This window comes from Rattus norvegicus, chromosome 6 (assembly GCF_021556685.1).
Source record: "Rattus norvegicus strain SHRSP/BbbUtx chromosome 6, alternate assembly SHRSP_T2T, whole genome shotgun sequence".
Taxonomy (NCBI): domain Eukaryota; kingdom Metazoa; phylum Chordata; class Mammalia; order Rodentia; family Muridae; genus Rattus; species Rattus norvegicus.
The window spans coordinates 94,442,802-94,461,263 of record NC_141539.1 but is presented as its reverse complement, the minus strand read 5'-3'; the positions used below and the strand labels follow the sequence as shown (position 1 = coordinate 94,461,263).

At 40.9% G+C, this 18,462-nt stretch overlaps 1 protein-coding gene across 6 annotated transcripts in view; it reads left to right on the top strand.

The window, feature by feature from the left end:
- The window catches only part of Sos2 (SOS Ras/Rho guanine nucleotide exchange factor 2), a 113,109-nt gene that overhangs the window by 24,259 nt on the left and 70,388 nt on the right, over positions 1-18,462 (top strand). For all 6 annotated transcript variants that reach the window (NM_001135561.1, XM_087554907.1, XM_087554906.1 and 3 more), the window contains 2 exon segments: positions 11,406-11,531; positions 17,576-17,707. In NM_001135561.1, the coding sequence (NP_001129033.1) occupies positions 11,406-11,531; positions 17,576-17,707 (258 nt within the window).

The window sequence follows — 18,462 nt, the reverse complement described above, 5'->3', positions numbered from 1 at the left end:
CTCACTATGTAATGTTACGTACCTAATATTACATAAGGAACTTGCTATATAGACCAAACTGCCCTGAAACTTGCAGAGATCCATTTGCCTCTGCCTCAGGGCTGGATTAAAGATGTGTGCTACCATGCCCCACAATTTTGTCTTATCTTGAACCTATCATATGCGTTCTTTTAATCTAGTGTCTTTTGTTAATATTGTTTTGATCATTAAGCCGTGCTTTATGTAATTTGCATTATCATGTATATTTTGTTATATATGATATATGTTGTTTTATATGGTCTTGTGAATGGTCTACGATAGCCAACGTGTTTTAGGTTTGGAATGAGTGAATTTATTAAGCATACAGTAGGCCAGAGTAAAAGAATAAATAGTAAATGGTAGATTAATTTTCTTAGATATTTTTCTGTTGTTGTAAAAATATAAAAAATAAAAAAAAGGCTGTCTTTTATCCCCACTAGATCCATCACCGTAGTGCCCCAAGATATCTGCTGGATATCTTGCCAGAAGCACACATTTCAATTCCGTGGCAGCCCAGACTAGCTGCCCCACACTCCACTACACTTAAATCGACACATGAAAGAACACACAACACAATAACCTTAGATACAATTGATAAGATATAATTGCCCACCTAAAAATACAAAGTCCAGTTCCATCCATCCCTACAACATTTTTCATATATATATATACACACACATATATACATATATATATGTGTGTGTATGTGTGTGTGTACATATACATATCTATACATACATATATATGTATATATAGAGAGAAAGTTATCTTGATAATTGAATTACAAGCTCCTTTGTTTGAGATTTTATTGACTTTATGAGTTAGTTTGGGAAGAATTGATATACTTATGTCTAATAACTCACCAGCAAATATCATTAATTTGTTATATCTTTAATATTTCACAGTCTAGTTTTCTGAATAGGAGTCATGTTTTTTGTAAAGTAGTTTTGTCCTGCATGAGTATACTAGTCTGGAGTCTCAGAGAAACAGAATTAATTACATGCATGCATGTATACACATTTTAAAAGAGATTGCCTTGTGCGTTTTGAGCAGCTGAGAAGTCTGAGGTCTGCTTTAATTAAGCCACAGAGCCTGGAGAGTAGCCAGCATGGTTACAGCCTGAGTATCAGGAGGGCCAATGCTGTGAGTTTGAGTGTGAACCTTAGTCTGAATGGCAGGAAACCAATAGATCATCTCAAATCTAATGAGGAATGAGAAAGATTCCTTACTACTCAGAAGATAAAATAATATTTTATTATTTAGTCTTTTACTCACATGATTGAAGCTGCCCACATTGGGAAGAACAATCTAGCTTTCTAATTCTACTAATTTAAGTGTTAACTCTCTCTGAGCAGAATACTCAAATGTTTATCTGGACATATCAGCACCCAGGAATCAACTATTTGAAGGAACACCAAATTAAGCCTTTTTTATTCCTTCTCTGTCTCTGTGTGCATGTGTACGTTGGCTGGAGGAGGACATTAGTGTTCTCCTCAGTCACTCCATCTCATTCTCTTAACTCATGCTCTCCTACTGAACCCAGAGGTAGGCTGGGGTCCAGCAAGACCTCCATTCTTGATCCTCCAGTCTCTATTTTTCACATTGCTGGGTTGTAAGATTTTTTTGCCATCCATTTGCCTGTAAAATTTATGATGTCCTCATTTTTAGTAGCTGAGTAGTAAATATTCCATTGTGTAAATGAACCACATTCTTTGGTTGAGGGACATCTGGGCTGTTTCCAGGTTCTGACTATTACAAAAAAGGCTGCAATGAACATAGTGGATGGAACACATGTCCTTGGAGTATGGTGGAACAAATTTTGGGTATATGCCCAGGAGCAGTATAGATAAGTCCTTGGGTAGATTCATTTCCAGTTTTCTGAGGTACCTTCAGATTGATTTCCAGAGTGGTTATACCAGTTTGGAATCTCACCAGCAATGGAGGAGTGTTCCTCTTTCTCCACATCCTCACCAGCATCTGCTGTCACCTGAGTTTTTGATCTTAGCCATTCTGACTGGTGTGAGGTGGAATCTCAGGGTTGTTTTGATTTGCATTTCCCTATGACTAAGGACTTTGAACATTTCTTTAAGTGCTTGGCCATTCAATATTCCTCTGTTGAAAACTCTGTTTAGCTCTGTACTCCTTTCGTTTAATTGGGTTATTTGTTTTGTTGGTGTCTGACTTCTTGAGTTCTTTATATATTTTGGATATTAGCCCTCTGTTGGATGTAGCATTAGTGAAGATTAGGTTGCTGTTTTGTCCTGTTGACAGTGTCCTTTGCCTTACAGAAGCTTTTCAGTTTCATGAGGTCCCATTTGTCAATTGTTGATCTTAGAGCCCGAGCCATTAGTGTTCTGTTCAGGAAGATTTCCCAGTGCCAATGCATTCAAGGCTCTTCCCCACTTTCTCTTCTGTTAGATTTAGAGTATCTGATTTTAGGTTGAGGTCCTTGATCCACTTGGACATGAGCTTTGTGCAAGGTGAAAATATGGATCAATTTGTGTTCTTTTTCATGCAGACTACCAGTTAGACCAGCACCATTTGTTGAAGATGCTTTCTTTTTTCCCCCACTGTACGGTTTTGGCTTCTTTGTCAAAGATTAGGTGTTCATAAGTGTGGGGGTTTATTTCTGGGTCTTCAATTCTGTTCCATTGGTTGACCTGTCTGTCTCTATACCAGTACTATGTTTGTTTGTTTTGTTGTTGTTGTTGTTTTTATCACTATCGCCCTGTAGTACTGCTTGAGGTCAGGGATGGTGATTCCTCCAGAAGTTCTTTTATTGTTGGGAATTGTTTTCACTGTCCTGGGCTTTTGTTTTTCTTTATGAAGTTGAGACTTGCTCTGAAATGGAACCTTACGGGTTCTTTGGAAAGTCAGTTGTGTTGGATGGTGTTTTGCTAAGGAAAACATGTGAAGAAATGTTTTGCTGAAGCAGACGGGAGAAAGGATGTTCTCCCGAAACAAGCACATGAAAGGACATGTGATGAAGGATTCTTTGCTAACAACACACATGTGTTGGCTCACCTTACCATTGCATGGTTGAACTCCATTTGTTGCAACTCCATACAGAGAAACTTACCAGAAAAACTTCTGGTGATGTGGTATAGTTTCTTGCCACTTCCTCAGACTCTGGCTGATTGTTAGCGTGATGTCAGCTGAGAGAGACGCACATGCTGAGGCAAGACCCATAGAGGATACATGATGTTTGGAGGAAGTATAAAACACTCAATAGACAGTGACTTAACTTGCTCAGAGAGCTAGCTGTGCAGTACTTGTTGGTCTTGTGTCTTCGCTGATCTTTGCTTCGTTGACAGAACTTCTGGCTTCCTTCCTGCTTCCTCCTGATGTCTCATGCTGAGGCTGTCTCTGCTAGGTAGTGCCACCACTGTTGATTCGTGTTTACTATTCTGACTACAAAACTAGACTACCAATAGATATCTGTGAAGTGCTTGCAAGCTGCCGCTGTTGACCTGTGAACTAAGCTGCTGATTTCCAGACAACATAGGTGGGAGTTGTTCCAAAGAGCCATTTCTAAGCAGGTCCACTCTCTCCCCCTTCCTCCTGTATCCTTTCTTTTCCATTACCTCTGGTGGGTGGTGGGCTGAAAGTGAGGTTAAAGCATTCAAGAACCATCATTAAAAATAGACTTTTAAAAAAATTCAAGTTACATCACTCTTTTAATGTCTGTAAGAATTGTGCTGGGATTTTGGTGGAGAGTGCAGCGAATCTAGAGATTGCTTTGGTAAGTTGGCCATTCTCACTGTTACTCCTACTGATCCGTGAGCAGGGGAGATTTTTCCTTCTTCTGGAAAAATCTCTTTGACCTCTTTCTTCAGGAACTTGGAGTTCTTGTTATACAGATGTTTCACTTGCCTGGTTAGAGCTACACCAAGACATTTTATATTATTTGTGGCTATTGTGAAGGGTATTGTTTCTTTCTCAGCCCACTTATCATTTGTATAACAGAAGGCTACTGATTTGAGTTAATTTTATAGCCAGCCACTTTGCTGAAGTTTTTCGTCAGCTGTAGGAGTTCTCTGGTAGAATTTTGGGTGTTCCTTATTATACTATTGTATTATCTGCAAATATTGATACCTTGACTTCTTTCTTTCCAAATTATATCCCCTTGATCTCCTTTTGTTGTCTAATTGCTCTAGCTAGAATTTTGAGTACTGTATTTAATAGATAGGGAGAGAGTGGCCTTGTCTTGTTCCTGATTTTAGTGTGATTACTTCAAGTTTCTCTCCATTTAATTTGATGTTGACTGCTGGTTTGCTATATATTTCTTTTATTATGTTTAGGCATGTGCCATGAATTGCTGATATCTCCAAGACTTTTAACATGAAGGAGAGTTGGATTTTGTCAGAGGCTTTTCCAGAATCTAATGAGATGATCATATGGTTTTTTCCTTTGAGTTTGTTTATATAGTGTATTGTATTGATGGATTTCCATTTATTGAACCATCCCTGCATCCCTGGGATAAAGCCTACTTGATTGTGGCGAATAATGTTTTTGATGTGCTCTTGGGTTCTGTTTGTAAGAATTTAATTTTATTTTTTATTTAATTTTTATTTTTGCATTGATATCCATAAGGGAAATTGTTCTGAAATTCTCTTTCTTTGTTGGGTCTTTGTGTGGTTTGGTATCAGAGTAACTGTGGCTTTATAGAATGAATTAGGTAGTGTTCCTTCTGTTTCTATTTTGTGGAATAGTTTGAGGCATAGTGATATTGTCTCTTCTTTGAAGGTCTGGTAGAATTCTGTACTAAAACCATTTGGTCCTGGGCTTTTTTAAGTTGGGAGGTTTCAATGACTGCTTCTATTTCCTTAGGGCTTATGGGACTGTTTAGATGGTTTACCTGATCTTGCTTTAACTTTGGCATTTGGTATCTGTCTAGAAAATCATCCGTTTCATTTAGATTTTCCAGTTTTGTCGAGTATACACTTTTATAGTAAGCTCTGATGATTTTTTTCAATTTCCTGAGTGAGGTAACTCAGACCCAAAAGGACATGCATGGTATATACTCACTGATAAGTGTATATCAAGAGAATACTCGTGATACCACAGACTGTAAGAAGTTTAACAAGAAGGAAGGCCCAAGTGAGGGTGCTTGAATCACACTTAGAATGAAGAACAAAATAATCATAGGAGGTAGAGAGAGGGAGGGGCCTCGAAGGGAGAGAGGAAAGGGGAATACAGAGGGGCAGGATCATGTATTGGGGGAGAGAAATATGCAGTTTCTGGGAATGGGGGTTGGAGACAGGGGAACTTCTAGAAAGTCCCAGAGACCTGGGTTGGGAGAGACTCCCAGCACACAATGGGGATGACATTAGCAGTCTGATACCTGACAATGGGGAGATGGACCCTGAAGAGAACACCTCCAGTAGTTAGACAAGAGCCCCATTGGAGGGATGGGGTCACCAACCCACCTTCTAAATTTTTGACCCAGAAATGTTCCTGTCTAAAAGAAATGCAGGGACAAAAATGGAACAGAGACTGAAGGAAAGGCCAACTAGTGACTAGCTCAACGTGGTATTTATCCCATGGGAGGGCACCAAATCCTGACAATATTACCGATGCTATGTTGTGCTTGCAAACAGAAGCCTAGCTTGGCTGCCTTCTGAGAGGCTCTCCCAGCAGCTCATTGAGAGGTTGCAGATACAGCCAAGCATTGGACTGAGGGCGCGACCCCTATGGAAGAGTTAGGGGTAGGACTGAAGGAACTGAAGGGGATGGCAACCCCATAGGAAGACCAGCAGTGTCAACTAACCCAGACCCCTGGGAGCTCCCAGAGACTAAACCACCAACCAAAGAGCATACATGGGCTGCTCCAAGACCCCTGGTACATATTAGCACAGGGCTGTCTTGTCTGGCCTAAGTGGAAGAGGATGCACCTAATCCTGTAGAAACTTGAGTTCCCAGAAAAGGGAGATGCCCAGGGAGAGCACCCTTTCAGAACAAAGGGCGGGGGATGAGTTGAAGGACTCTGAGAGGGGGCACCGGGATGGGGGCAACATTTGGAATATAAATAAATAAAATAATTTTTTAAAAAAATGACATAATGAAAAAAAGTAAGATTTTTTTTTTAATGTCAGGGCTAGAGATCTGAACTCAGATCCTTATGTTTGGATAGCAGACTCTTTGATTGATAAACTCCTCGCGCCTTCTTAGCGATTCTCTTACTTTCTTTTGTCTTTTTGCCTTACTGCACTGGCTAGGACCTCTATAATGTGGAGTAGAAATGAGAGAAAGTGTCCCCACCCCTTTTCTCTTTTTCTTTCCTTCTTCTCCCCCCAGCCCCCCAGTTTTTTGAGACATGAACACGTCTCTGTGCATGTGTGTCTATGTGTCTGTATGTCTTTCTTGTGCTTTTTCTTTGATTCTTCTTTGTTTGTTTTAATCTTATTATTACTTTTTAGATACCTGGTTGTTTTGCAATGAAAGAAAGAAGAACCCAGAGTTAAGAGAATGAGATGGAGTGACTGAGGAGAACACTAATGTCCTCCTCCAGCCAACGCACACATGCACACAGAGACAGAGAAGGAATAAAAAACCGATCTGGTGTCCTTCTGACAGTTGATTCCTGGGTGCAGATATATATGTCCACATAAACACTGCCCTTCCGTCCGCATGTCCCAGGCTGTCCTGGAGCTCACAGAACTGCCAGCCTCTCCTCCTGAGTGCTGAGGTTAAACACACCTGACACCACGCTTTGCCTCTTTTTTTCCTGTAAAACATTTATGGAACATAGGTTTTTATCATATAGTATATTCTTCATTTTTCTCAGGTTACCCTCTCTCATCCAAGTCCACACCCTTTCTGTTTCTCATTACAAAACGTACAGGCATTAAAAGTAATAATAAGATAAAACAAAAACAAAAGAAAAAGAAACAGGAGATGGGCAGGTGAAAAACATGCAAACACAGTAACACTCACGTTTACATACACAGAAATCCCAGGAAAGCACAAACCTGGAAACCAGTCATATGCAAAATACTTGTACCGTCAAGAAAATGAAATGCTTGGCAAAGCATTAGGAGACAAAGAACCTCCAAAAATACCATTGAGTTTGTCTTGTGTTGGGCATGGTGCCTGGCCTCAAGAGTGACTTGTATACCCAGTGAGACTCTGTTGGTAAAAATTATTTTTCCTTTGTGGGCAGTTACCGATTAGTGAAAGCTTCTGGACTAGGATGGGGCTCATGTCCACTTCCTGTCTGTGCTGGGACTCCATGTGCTGCAGACCATGCAGGCCTTGCACATTGCTGCCACGGGTGCTGGGAGTGCCTGCGTTCATCATCCTGCCGTGTTTTCTTGATGTCCTCCATCCCTTCTGTCTCTTAGTCTTTCTGCCTCCTGTTCTGCAGGGTTCCCTGAACCCTGCGGGGAGGGATTTGATGGAGACCTCCCATTTAAGTCTGAGAGTCCCAACAACTCTCTTGTGGGTTTCTGTATTTGTTCCCATCTGTAGGAGTAAGTTTTCTGATGAGGCTGAGCACTGATCTGTGAACGTAGCAGAATGTCACTAAGAGTCATGTACTGCTACATTGCTTTAGCAGAACAGCAGTGTTCGGTTTTCCCTAGGTTCTCAGCCTGCCTAGTCTCAGGTTCTTAGGCCCTCGAGCAGTGTCAGGCATGGCTTTCCTCTCATAGAGTGAACCTTAAATTCAGTCAGACAGAGGTTGCTCACTTATTGCACAGGGTGACCAGCAGACAGGTGCCCACGTAGATGGAAGGGGCTGCGTCTGGGTAGCTGTCTACCTTTTCCCTTCGGTAGTGTGCCCAGCATCTTCAGTACCCGGAGCACTAGTCAGTAACGGTGAAGGCTCTTGGTAGGTACCAGCTTCACTTCCCCACATTCAATTAGTCAGCAGTAGGGTCTTACCAACAGTCTTTGCAGAACCAATAGCCTTACCTTGCCTTTCTCTTGATCCTAGAGGCAAGCTTTCATTATTTTAATATTAACTATGATTTTATTATAGTATTCTTATAGATATCTTTCCCCAAATAAAGACTTTTTTTTCCATTAAATTAAGGAAACACTTGAAAAAGCTATTTCATGAATGAATGTTGGATTTGTTTTCAGTTGCTTTTTCTTCATCTATTAGGATGGTTATAATTTTTCTTTTAGTATGTTAATATAAATTATGTTACTTGATATTCCAGGATCAAACCAACTTTTTTCATTTAATTTCTTTTTTCCCCTTATATCCTTATCACAGCTCAGTCCCTCCCCTATTCCCAGTCCCACCCTAACAAATTCCTCCCCTCACGGGGAAAGCTTCCCCATCCCAACCCTGTCTCCCCCTGTCAGCAAGACTAAGCACATCCTCTTCCTCTGAGGCTCAACCAGGCAGTCTTGTTACGGGAAGGAGATCCAGTGGCAGGCAAGAGAGTCAGAGATAGCCCCGGATCCAATAGTTAGGAGATTCGCATGAAGACCACGCTGCATATCTGCTCCAGATGTGTACGGTGCCTGGGTCCTGCCCCTGCATGCTCTTTGGTTGGTGGTTCAGTCCCTGTGAGACCCCCATGGGCCCAGGTTAGTTGACTCTAGGTCTTCTCGTGGTGTCCTTGACCACTTGGCTTGTTCAGTTTTATTCCCCGCTCTCTCACAAGACTCCCCGAGCTCCCCCTGATGCTTGGCTGTGGCTGCACCTTTTTCTCATCAGCTGCTGAAGTCTCTCAGGAGTCCGTTATGCTAGGTTCTTGTCTGCAAGCACAGCAGAGCATCATTAGTTTTAGGGCTTGGTTGTCTCCCATGGGATAGGTCTCAAATTGGGGCAGACATTGGTCTGCTGTTCCCTTAGTTTCTGCTCCTTCTGATCTTTAGCTGTGCAGATCTTGTAGGCAGGATGGAAGGTTTTGTGGTTGGGTTGGTAGCCCCCTCCCTTCACCAGAAGTCCCACCTGGTACTGGAGGTGGCTACTGTAGGCAGGCTCTATACTCCCCACCACCCGAAGAAATCTCAGCTATCTAGGAGAAACCAAACTTGTTTATGGTGTGTGTGTGTGTGTGTGTGTGTGTGTGTGTGTGTGTGTGTGTGTGTGGTATGTGTACATGTGTACAAATGTTCTCCTCCCTGCCTGCCTGTCTGTCTGTGTAGTGGAATTTAGCTAGCTGATATTTTATTTTGGCTTACTGCTTTTCCTTTCTGGGTTTGTGAGGGAAAATGGCCTATTATTTTCATCTTTTGTTTGTCTGTCAGTCTTTTTTTTTCCTTGAGTTTGCTTCAGATTATTGTATTCCTTCTTTAGATGCTTGACAGTTTGTCAGTGATGTCAACTACAGTGGTGTTCTCAACAAATTTCAAAACACTGAAATCAACAAGTTTTTATGTGGTATTTATTCTCTTATGCTTCTGAGTAACAAACTGTCAATGAGCTAGATCCACCCCGAAGCTCATGAAGTATGGTTTTGTTCTTTATACCACATGCAATTGCTGTAAAGCCCAGTGCAGAATATCTTCACAACCTGAGTATGGTCCAGATGCGATAGCACACACCTGTAAATCCCAGCACTTAGGAGGCTGAGGGCAGGGGTCTAGGCCGGCCTGGACTAGATGAGGACACTTAGCTTCAAAAACAAAACAAAACCCCTATGTTTAGGAATTCTGAAATAATTCCTGGATTCTAAAGTATATCAAAAACATTGAAAATTAGGAATTAGTTTGATTATGAAAATTTATTAATATTCTTAGTTTTCATAAAGTTAGATGTTGCAGTATACAGAGGAAAATAAAAAAGTTGAGACATAGTCATGTAAATAACATCTCAAGAAGTCAGTAGAACCAAAAGGCAGGACTTAGAGTCTATAGGAGGAGGTGATCCACTAGTGTATGCCTTGATAATTTTCAGGAGTGGTCTACTCCACGTGTAAGGGAAATCTTTGTGCTAAATTTTGCTAATCAAATTAGCTCATGCTGATTTCTTTGTGGAAAGGCTTTTCAATTACTGATCAGTTTTTAAAAATAGTTTTGAGGATATTTAAGATTATTGTTTTGTGTGTCGATAGCACCGATACCCTTTTTATACTGTGGCATAAAGAGTTAGAGCAGTGCCTAATTTTTAAAATCTATTTGCAATATGTAGGTGCAACTGTTATTGTGATTTTTTTTTATATTCAGTTATAACAAATTATTAGGATAAATTACTGGTTATAGCTTTAGAAAAAAACTGTAGGAGCTCAGCATAATTGTGCAGTGGCATTAGGGAGCACATGCCATCATGAAGGCTGCATGTGACCTACTCCTGTCTGTCTCTGATACAGGCTTTCCGAAGTGTCTCTGTCCATTGCTGGTTCTGTCTCCTAGTGGACACTTTAGGTCACTGAAGATATCTATGATTCCTCTAACACTGTACCCAATAGTTTTTATGGAGTATGCTTTATCATTGTGTGTGTGTGTGTGTGTGTGTGTGTGTGTGTGTGTGTGTGTGTGTGTGTGTGTATGCATTATGTTCATGTGCATGTAGAGGCCAGAGGTCATTCTTAGTCATCACTCCTCATCTTGCTTTTCGAGGCAGGATCTCTCTGTGGCCTGAAACTCACCATGCAGTCCAGACTGATTAGCCTGGGAACCCAAGCGATTTGGCCAACTTTCCTACTTTGATGGCAGGCGTGTGCCGTCATGCCTAACCTTTGTGGGTTGTGGAGCTGGAACTCGGGTTCTCATATATTCAAGACAAGCATTGTATTTAGAATTGTCTCCTCAGTCTTGAATGTGTGCTTTTTACTAGTAGTGAGCTCTCTACAGAGTCTCAGAATTTATTTATTTATTTATTTATTTATTTAGTAAATAAATACATATATATGAGTACACTGTAGCTGTCTTCAGACACACCAGAAGAGGGCATTACAGATGGTTGTGAGCCACCATGTGGTTGCTGGGACTTGAACTCAGGACCACTGGAGGAGCAGTCAGTGCTCTTAACTGCTGAGCCACCTCTCCAGCCCCAGAATCTCAGAAGTTTTAAAAAAAGTTTAAAGAAGGGATAAGAAAAATGAACACAGACCAACAAATTGTCTTTCTTTTTACTTAAACCTCTTTGAATTATATTTTATGTGCCTGCATGTATGTCTGTGCACACCATGCATGCAGTGCCCACATAGGCTAGCAGAGGACATCGGATCCCCTAGGTCTGGAGTCACAGACAGTTTTGAGTGGCCACTTGGTGCTGGTGACCTAACCTTGTCTTCTGCAAGAGCAGCAACTGTTTCTCCCTCACTGCTTGGCCTCCTCTCTGGCTACCTGTACAGTTTTCTTTTAAAATATTTATGTTGGCTTATAACCATTTTAGTAAAATATTAACTTCATGTAGGAGTCTCGTTGGTTTTTTGTTCATTTCCTATTTCTTGCCAGTGCCTTAACTGAGAAACTTTCTCTTCCAGGTTCAGGAGCAAGTGCACCCCACCCTGTCGGCTAACGAAGAGTCTCTCTATTACATCGAAGAACTCATCTTTCAACTGCTCAATAAGCTGTGCCTGGCTCAACCGAGGACTGTTCAAGATGTTGAGGTAAATGCTATCGTGTCATCTCAGAAGTCATGGAATGAATTTTAGATCTGAATCTTTGGTATTCTAAATTTCTATGAAAACTAAAACCACTGAAATTATGTGTGATATATATGTTCAGTGCACTTTCAAGAAATATGTCATCAGCTCAGTTCATTAAGAAAATGAAAGTGTTTAGAAAAAGTGTGTGGATAAATGGAATGAAAAACCTTGAAACGTTATCTCCTATGATAGACAAGAATTAACTCGAGATCCTGACTTGCTATAAAGACTGGAATTATAAAGGAGGAGTGCTGATGAGTGGGCTCATAGTCTGGAATCAAGCAGACATCTTTAGAGGAGATTGAAAACACAGTGACTATCAGAGGTTAAAATCAAGAAAATAAAAGGTGTCAACCACACCTATAATCTCAGCACTCACAGGCTAGAGCGGAGGATCTCTAGAGTTTGAGGTTAGCCTGAACTTAACATACAAAATGAAACAAGTAGCAGACAAGGAAAAAAGACAGCTTCCTCCCCCAGATTTGCAAAATTGAATAAAAACTCAAAACAGTAGATATGCTAATTGTCTATAAGTACATGGAAAGTTGCTGAAACTCAGAAGCCACGTGAAAATGAAAATTCAAATCATAATGAACTTCTTTCCTAGCCACAAAAAGTGAAAAAGTACAGAGAAGTGTGGTGGTGATGGTTATACTACACACAGGCGAGAGAGCAGACTCGTAAGGGAAGGTGGAGGTCGTTATGTTGCTCACGGGCAAGAGCGTAGACTGCACAGAACTTTACAAGTGGGAGTTTCAATGCTATAACAACTATGCAAAATTGTTGGGCAGTTTCTACTAAAGTTACTTCTATGTCTAACATATGTCCCAGCTGCTGTACTCTTAAGTATGGAGAATGAAAATAAATGTTCATAAGTGATATATATACAACCAAGACGTTTAATTTGTAATAGCTAGAAGTTACAAAAAGTTCAGATTTCCATCAATAATAAAGTGTGTGTATTGGTTACTTTCACATAACTGTCATCAGAATCACTGTGAGAGGACAGCTTCAAGGAGGAAGGATTCATTTCAACTCAGTTTCAGAGGATTCAGTACACAACTTCTTTTTTTTTTTTTTTTTTTTTTTTTTGGAGCTGGGGACCGAACCCAGGGCCTTGGGCTTGGTAGGCAAGCGCTCTACCACTGAGCTAAATCCCCAGCCCCTCAGTACACAACTTCTTTGGTCCTTGTGTTGGACCAAGTCATGCCAATACAAGCAGAGCCAGTGAAAGAGAAGTCCGCTCACCTCACAGCAGACAAGCCAGAGTGTGGGCATGACTGGGGACCGTGAATATGCATCAAAAGCACATGTCTAGTTTTGACCTACTTCCTCCAACTTGCTCCTACTCCCTAAAGTGTACAGAATCTCCCCAAAATAACAACACCATATATTAACACATGAGCCTGTGAAAGATATTTCATGATCAACCTGTATCTTTTCCCCTTGCCTAAAGACTCATTACCATCTCATAATACAAGTACATCTTGTCTATCTCCAAAATTCTGAACAGTTCTAACATTGTTCATAAGTGTAAGCCCAATGTTTCCAACAAAATCAAAGCAGTCTCTTAGCTGTAACCCTCTGAAAAATCAAAAAGAAAATTACTTCCAGTATCCAGTGGCACAGGGTGAACAGTTCCATTGCAGAAGGGGAAAGGGGAGTCGTAGGAAGCGTGATAGGACCAAAGTAAGGCTAAAGCCCAGCAGGGAAAGTATTGTAGCTCTGGTTCCAGCAGCCAGAGCAAGTGATACTGACATGTGAGGTCTAACAGGCTAGGGCAGCCCGACTCCTGTGGCCTTCCACCTATAGCTGACATGACGTCTCTCTCTGAAGCTTGATGTGGGATATAGTTCACATACCTAGTACTTTCAGCATCCCGATATCTCCATGGCAGCTTAGACTTTCTTACACCCAAGCACCTTGCCTTCTCAGGGGCTTCCTGCAGGGATCCAGACCCTGTCACACATCGCCCACGCGACCCTCATTCCTCTTACCTTTGTATGCCTACAAACCCAGAATCATATGAACAAGACTGGTCTGCCACAAACTTAAGCTAGGCTAAGACCACAGCAGCAGCTCTGGGTACCTGAGCAATTGAAGCTAAAGACATTTTCCCAGATGGCTGGGTGGGGCACCTGTCTCTTAAATGAATTAAACCCTCTGGACCCGATCCTGCAGCGGGTAGGTTCAGGCCAATTTCTAGATTCCTTAGGTTATGTATCCTGTTACTAAGGTATAAGGGACTTGACTTGATGTGAAGTGGGGTAAGGCAGCTGTTTGGACAGGCTGGCCTTCAGCTTACCATGTAGCCTTGCTCCTGATCCTCCTGCCTCCCCCTCTCAACTGCTAGAACTATAGGCGTGAACTACATACTGGGCTTTGAAGTGTTTGTTAGTTTGTTTTTCAGAAAAGACTTATTTATTTTTATTTTATGTGCATGGAGGTTTGGCTTGCATGTATGCACTCCATGCATGCTTGGTGGTCACAAAGGCCAGAGGAGAGCATTGGCTCCCCCAGCAGTAGTCACTGATGGTAGCTTGCTGCTCTGTGTGCTCTGGGATTCGAACCCTGACCACGGCTAGAGCTGCTAGTGCTCTTAACTGCTGAACCATCTCATCGCATCACTAGTCTTTAAACAACCAAGTCTTCCATGTTTAACATTTTAAAGCCTTCCTCTTTGACCAAACTGCACGTTTTGGTCTTTCTACTCCTGTTTCCCTATGGATCTTTGTTGTAAACCAGACTAAAACGCGCCAGTGACCACTGTTCACAATACCAATGCTATGCTATTTTGAAATTTCCTCTGCTAAGTTATTTTAAAATTTATCCTCCCTCAGAGTCTCAGAACACATTCACAGATGCTTTACACAGTATGGCATACATGACCTCCGGTCTCATTCCTAACAGTGTCATTTCCATGTGGAGCCTTGCCGGTACAGTGTTTACTGTCACGTCTTGTCTCCTGACTGCTCTCTAGAACTAAGCTCTAATTGAAGACCTCCTTCTACAAATCCCTTCCGGAGGCTTAAGAACCACCTCATAGGTATCATCAAAGTGATGGCCCTGGTTATGTGGTACCGATTTCTTGTATTGGTCCAAGTTTTGTCACTGTGGTGAAATACCTGACATGAACAACTTATAAGAATAAAGGATTTACATGGTTTCAAGTGGTTTTCTGTCATTTAGCTCATGTTTCTATGTCTGGAATGAGGCAGAATATCCTAGTGACAGGAACATCTGATGGAGGCCATTTATTTCACGATGAGATGGGGAGGCAATACAGGGAATGCAAGGAGAGAAATACAGGAACAGACCACAGTAAGAATAACCTTTAGGACACAATCCCTCATGACTTACTGCTTCCATTTCAAAACCTGCAAGTAATTCCATTACACAGTGATGCTGTACTTGGTCAAAGTCCTCAGGATCCAGTCACTTCACAAACAAGTCCCTAATACAAGAGACTATGTGGAAGCTATTATAACCAATCATAACAATAGGTGGAAAAGTCAGGTTCTCCAAAGGAGCAGAACCTATAGAATAAATATATAGCACAAGAGGAATTATTCCATTGGCTTACATGATATGGGTTAGGCTGGAGAAGCAGTGGCTGTCTTCACACTGGAGATATAATAACCCAGTCACTTCTCAGTTCATGAGGCAGGAGTCCTCAGCAACCCAGTGTGCTGCTGGATACTTGTAGGATTTCTGAAGAGACACTTGAGGCACATTGGAAGGCCAAAGAAGCTGGGTTCCCATGTGAGAAAAGAGTGAGAGCAGGAGCAGCATGGTAGACACACCCATGCACAAGGGGCAAAGCCAGGAAGACACAAAGGCAAGTTTCCCTTAGAGCTTATGCCAACGGCCCCCACTCAAGGAGAGGGTTTGGCAGTATGAGTTAAGCCTTCTAGGGACACCCTCCTAGTCCTACCCAGAGTCTGTTACCTCAGAGTTGATTCTGATCTAATTAACCTGATAACCAAGATTGGCGTTCCCAGTGGATAAACAAATAACAATAGATTAATAAAATAATAGAAATAAAATTAGAAAATGAAATGTTATGTGTAGTAAAAGTTACATTCCACAGAAGTATAGGGTAAAACCAAAAAGCTATGCCCGAAAGAATACATGTAACATTTCATTTTATGAACTTTAGAAACTGCTAATACCAGTGGTAATAGAATCCAGGGACCAAGAGGCTCGGCATGTAAAGGTGCTTGCCATTTGGTGATGCAGAATGATGGCGTGAACTTGATGAAACACCAAAGTTGTCCTCCGACCTTCACAGACATGCTGTGACATATATATGTGTGTGCTCACACACGCACACATATTAATCAGGAAGATCAGGACTTCAGAAGTGTTCTGTGTATTGATCTGGATGATGGCTCATAGGTGTAAACATTTTCAGATTCATTGAGCTGTAAACAGTGTTTTCAGTCTGACACAGTGATGCACGTAAATGATCTTAGCACACAGGCAGCTGAGGCAGGAGGAGTGTAAGTTCAAGGTGGTCCTGGATACATCTCAGGAAGAAAAACTTTGCTCATGTTAGTACAAATAATCATTACCTTGATAAAAGATTAATGTAAACCTTAAGGCTATTTGTTCATTGTTTACATACATACATACATATATATATATATATATATATAAAACTCTGCATGAGTTAGTGTCAAAACATTTTTGTATTAGTTATGTAAAAACATTTTTAGATTTAAAAAAACTGTCAATGCAACTTCTAGATACTATTTTTGCCTTGTACTGTTACAGTTTTTGAAGATTATGTAACAAAATTACAACTTCCCATATAAAGGAAAACTGCTTTAGAGTGATTGAGATGTCAACATTTTTAGACACTCTTAAAATTAAAACATTTATTTCTTTTTTTTGCTTTAATATTTCAGCATTAAATAAGTATAACAAAAATCTTTTCAATAGCTAAATTTTCTTAAGCTTGATAATATAATTTAAATATAGGAAATTTACGTAACTGGAGTTCAATTCTGACAGATAGTTCTTATTCATGTTAAGCACTGGTTAGATTTAAGATTACATGAACAGGAATTTGGGTTGTTTCTCTGGAGATGTGTATTTCCATTACCACTCTGAGCACCCTAATTCCTGCAGTGTCCTAAGAGTCACATAATAGCTGTCATTTTAAACTCTTCTCTGTATTGCTCTATGGAAGAGAGGCTTTCTGGCAATATTAATAATCAGTTGACTTCTAGGTAAATGATATTAACCTTAAAAATAAAATCTAAAATCACTGATACACTGTGTCATGTTAATATAAAAATGCCTTGTGTCTTAGTTCATAGTTCTTTTTTAAAGATTAATTATGTATATGAGTGCACCGTAGCTGTCTTCAGTCACACCAGAAGAGGGCATCAGATCCCATTACAGATGGTTGTGAGCCACCATGTGGTTGCTGGTAATTGAACTCAGGACCTCTGGAAGAGCAGCCAGTGTTCTTAACCTCTGAGCCTGTTTATCACTCCAGCCCCCTTCCCCCCCCCCCATTCATATTTCTTAACTGTGCTGGGACTCAGCCCTAATCCTTGCAGTCACATAGGCCGTCTATTGAACTACCCAGTGCTGGAGCGATAAACTTAAAAATGTCTGTGACAAGATTATATGATAAGATCTCGATTGTCCTGCTCGCCTTGGTTTTTCTTCATTTTGAGATAGGGCCTCACTGTGAAGCTTGATCTGGCCTCAGCTCACCATATAGCCCAGGCTGGCTGTGAACTCACAAATGTAGCCCAGGCTGGCCGTGAACTCAATCTTCTGCCTCTACCTTCTCAGTGCTGGGATTATAGATGTCTGTCATGACTGGTGAGTTTTTTTTAAAACCAAAAAGTTTTCTTATTCCTGGGATCAGAGTTTATTGTATTCCGATTTTCTTGTATTAGCGAGACTGATCAGGTTGAGTTTTATTTGCGTTTTCTATTTATAAATACTTCTACTGATTGTGAATGGCCCTGCTCTGATCTGAACAGGAACGAGTTCAAAAGACTTTTCCTCATCCTATTGATAAATGGGCAATTGCTGATGCACAGTCTGCCATAGAGAAACGAAAACGAAGAAATCCTCTCTTACTACCTGTGGACAAAATCCATCCTTCCTTGAAGGTAATGAAAGATTAGACACTGGGGGAAGTCTTCATAATAAGTAATATTTTTGTAATATTAATATATAGTATTAATGGTCTGATTGTATATGTATTATGTACATTGTAATATGTGTGTGAATTAAAATGGGGCGTCAGCGGTACGCTTTACATAAGTGATACCCTGGGATACCCTAGCATGCTATCCGCCCACCTCCAAAGAAAACCAAATAAAACTAAATACACCCTAATGAAATCCATGCTCATCCCCTCTCTCCCCCTCCCTTCTCTCGCTCTGCTTGCTCATGTGTACACACACACACACACACACACACACACACACACACACACCAGCGCACCAGACACACACACACAGAGAAACTCTTGCAATGGAGATCACAGAGATTAAAAGATGATTCTTATTTCAGGGTCCTTTATTTGTTTTCTGATTTTGTCTTTTTATGAGGTGTGTGTGTGTGTGTGTGTGTGTGTGTGTGTGATGCCTTTTTTAAAATTCTGGGGTTTTTTTTTTTATTTTGTTTGACTGTTTTCTAAACAAAGAGAAAGAGGGCTTAGAGTTGGATGGGTGGGAGGATATGGGAGCAAATGAGGGAGAGTAAACCTCAAAAAATAGAGCTCAAGATTTCCTGTCAGAATCATCTGTTATTGTTTGATGGAATACTACATTTATTAGATTAGATCCCCTTCTTCTCCCCCTCTTCCTCTTCCTCCTCCTCTTCCTCTTCTTCCTCTTCTTCCTCTTCCTCCTCCTCCTCC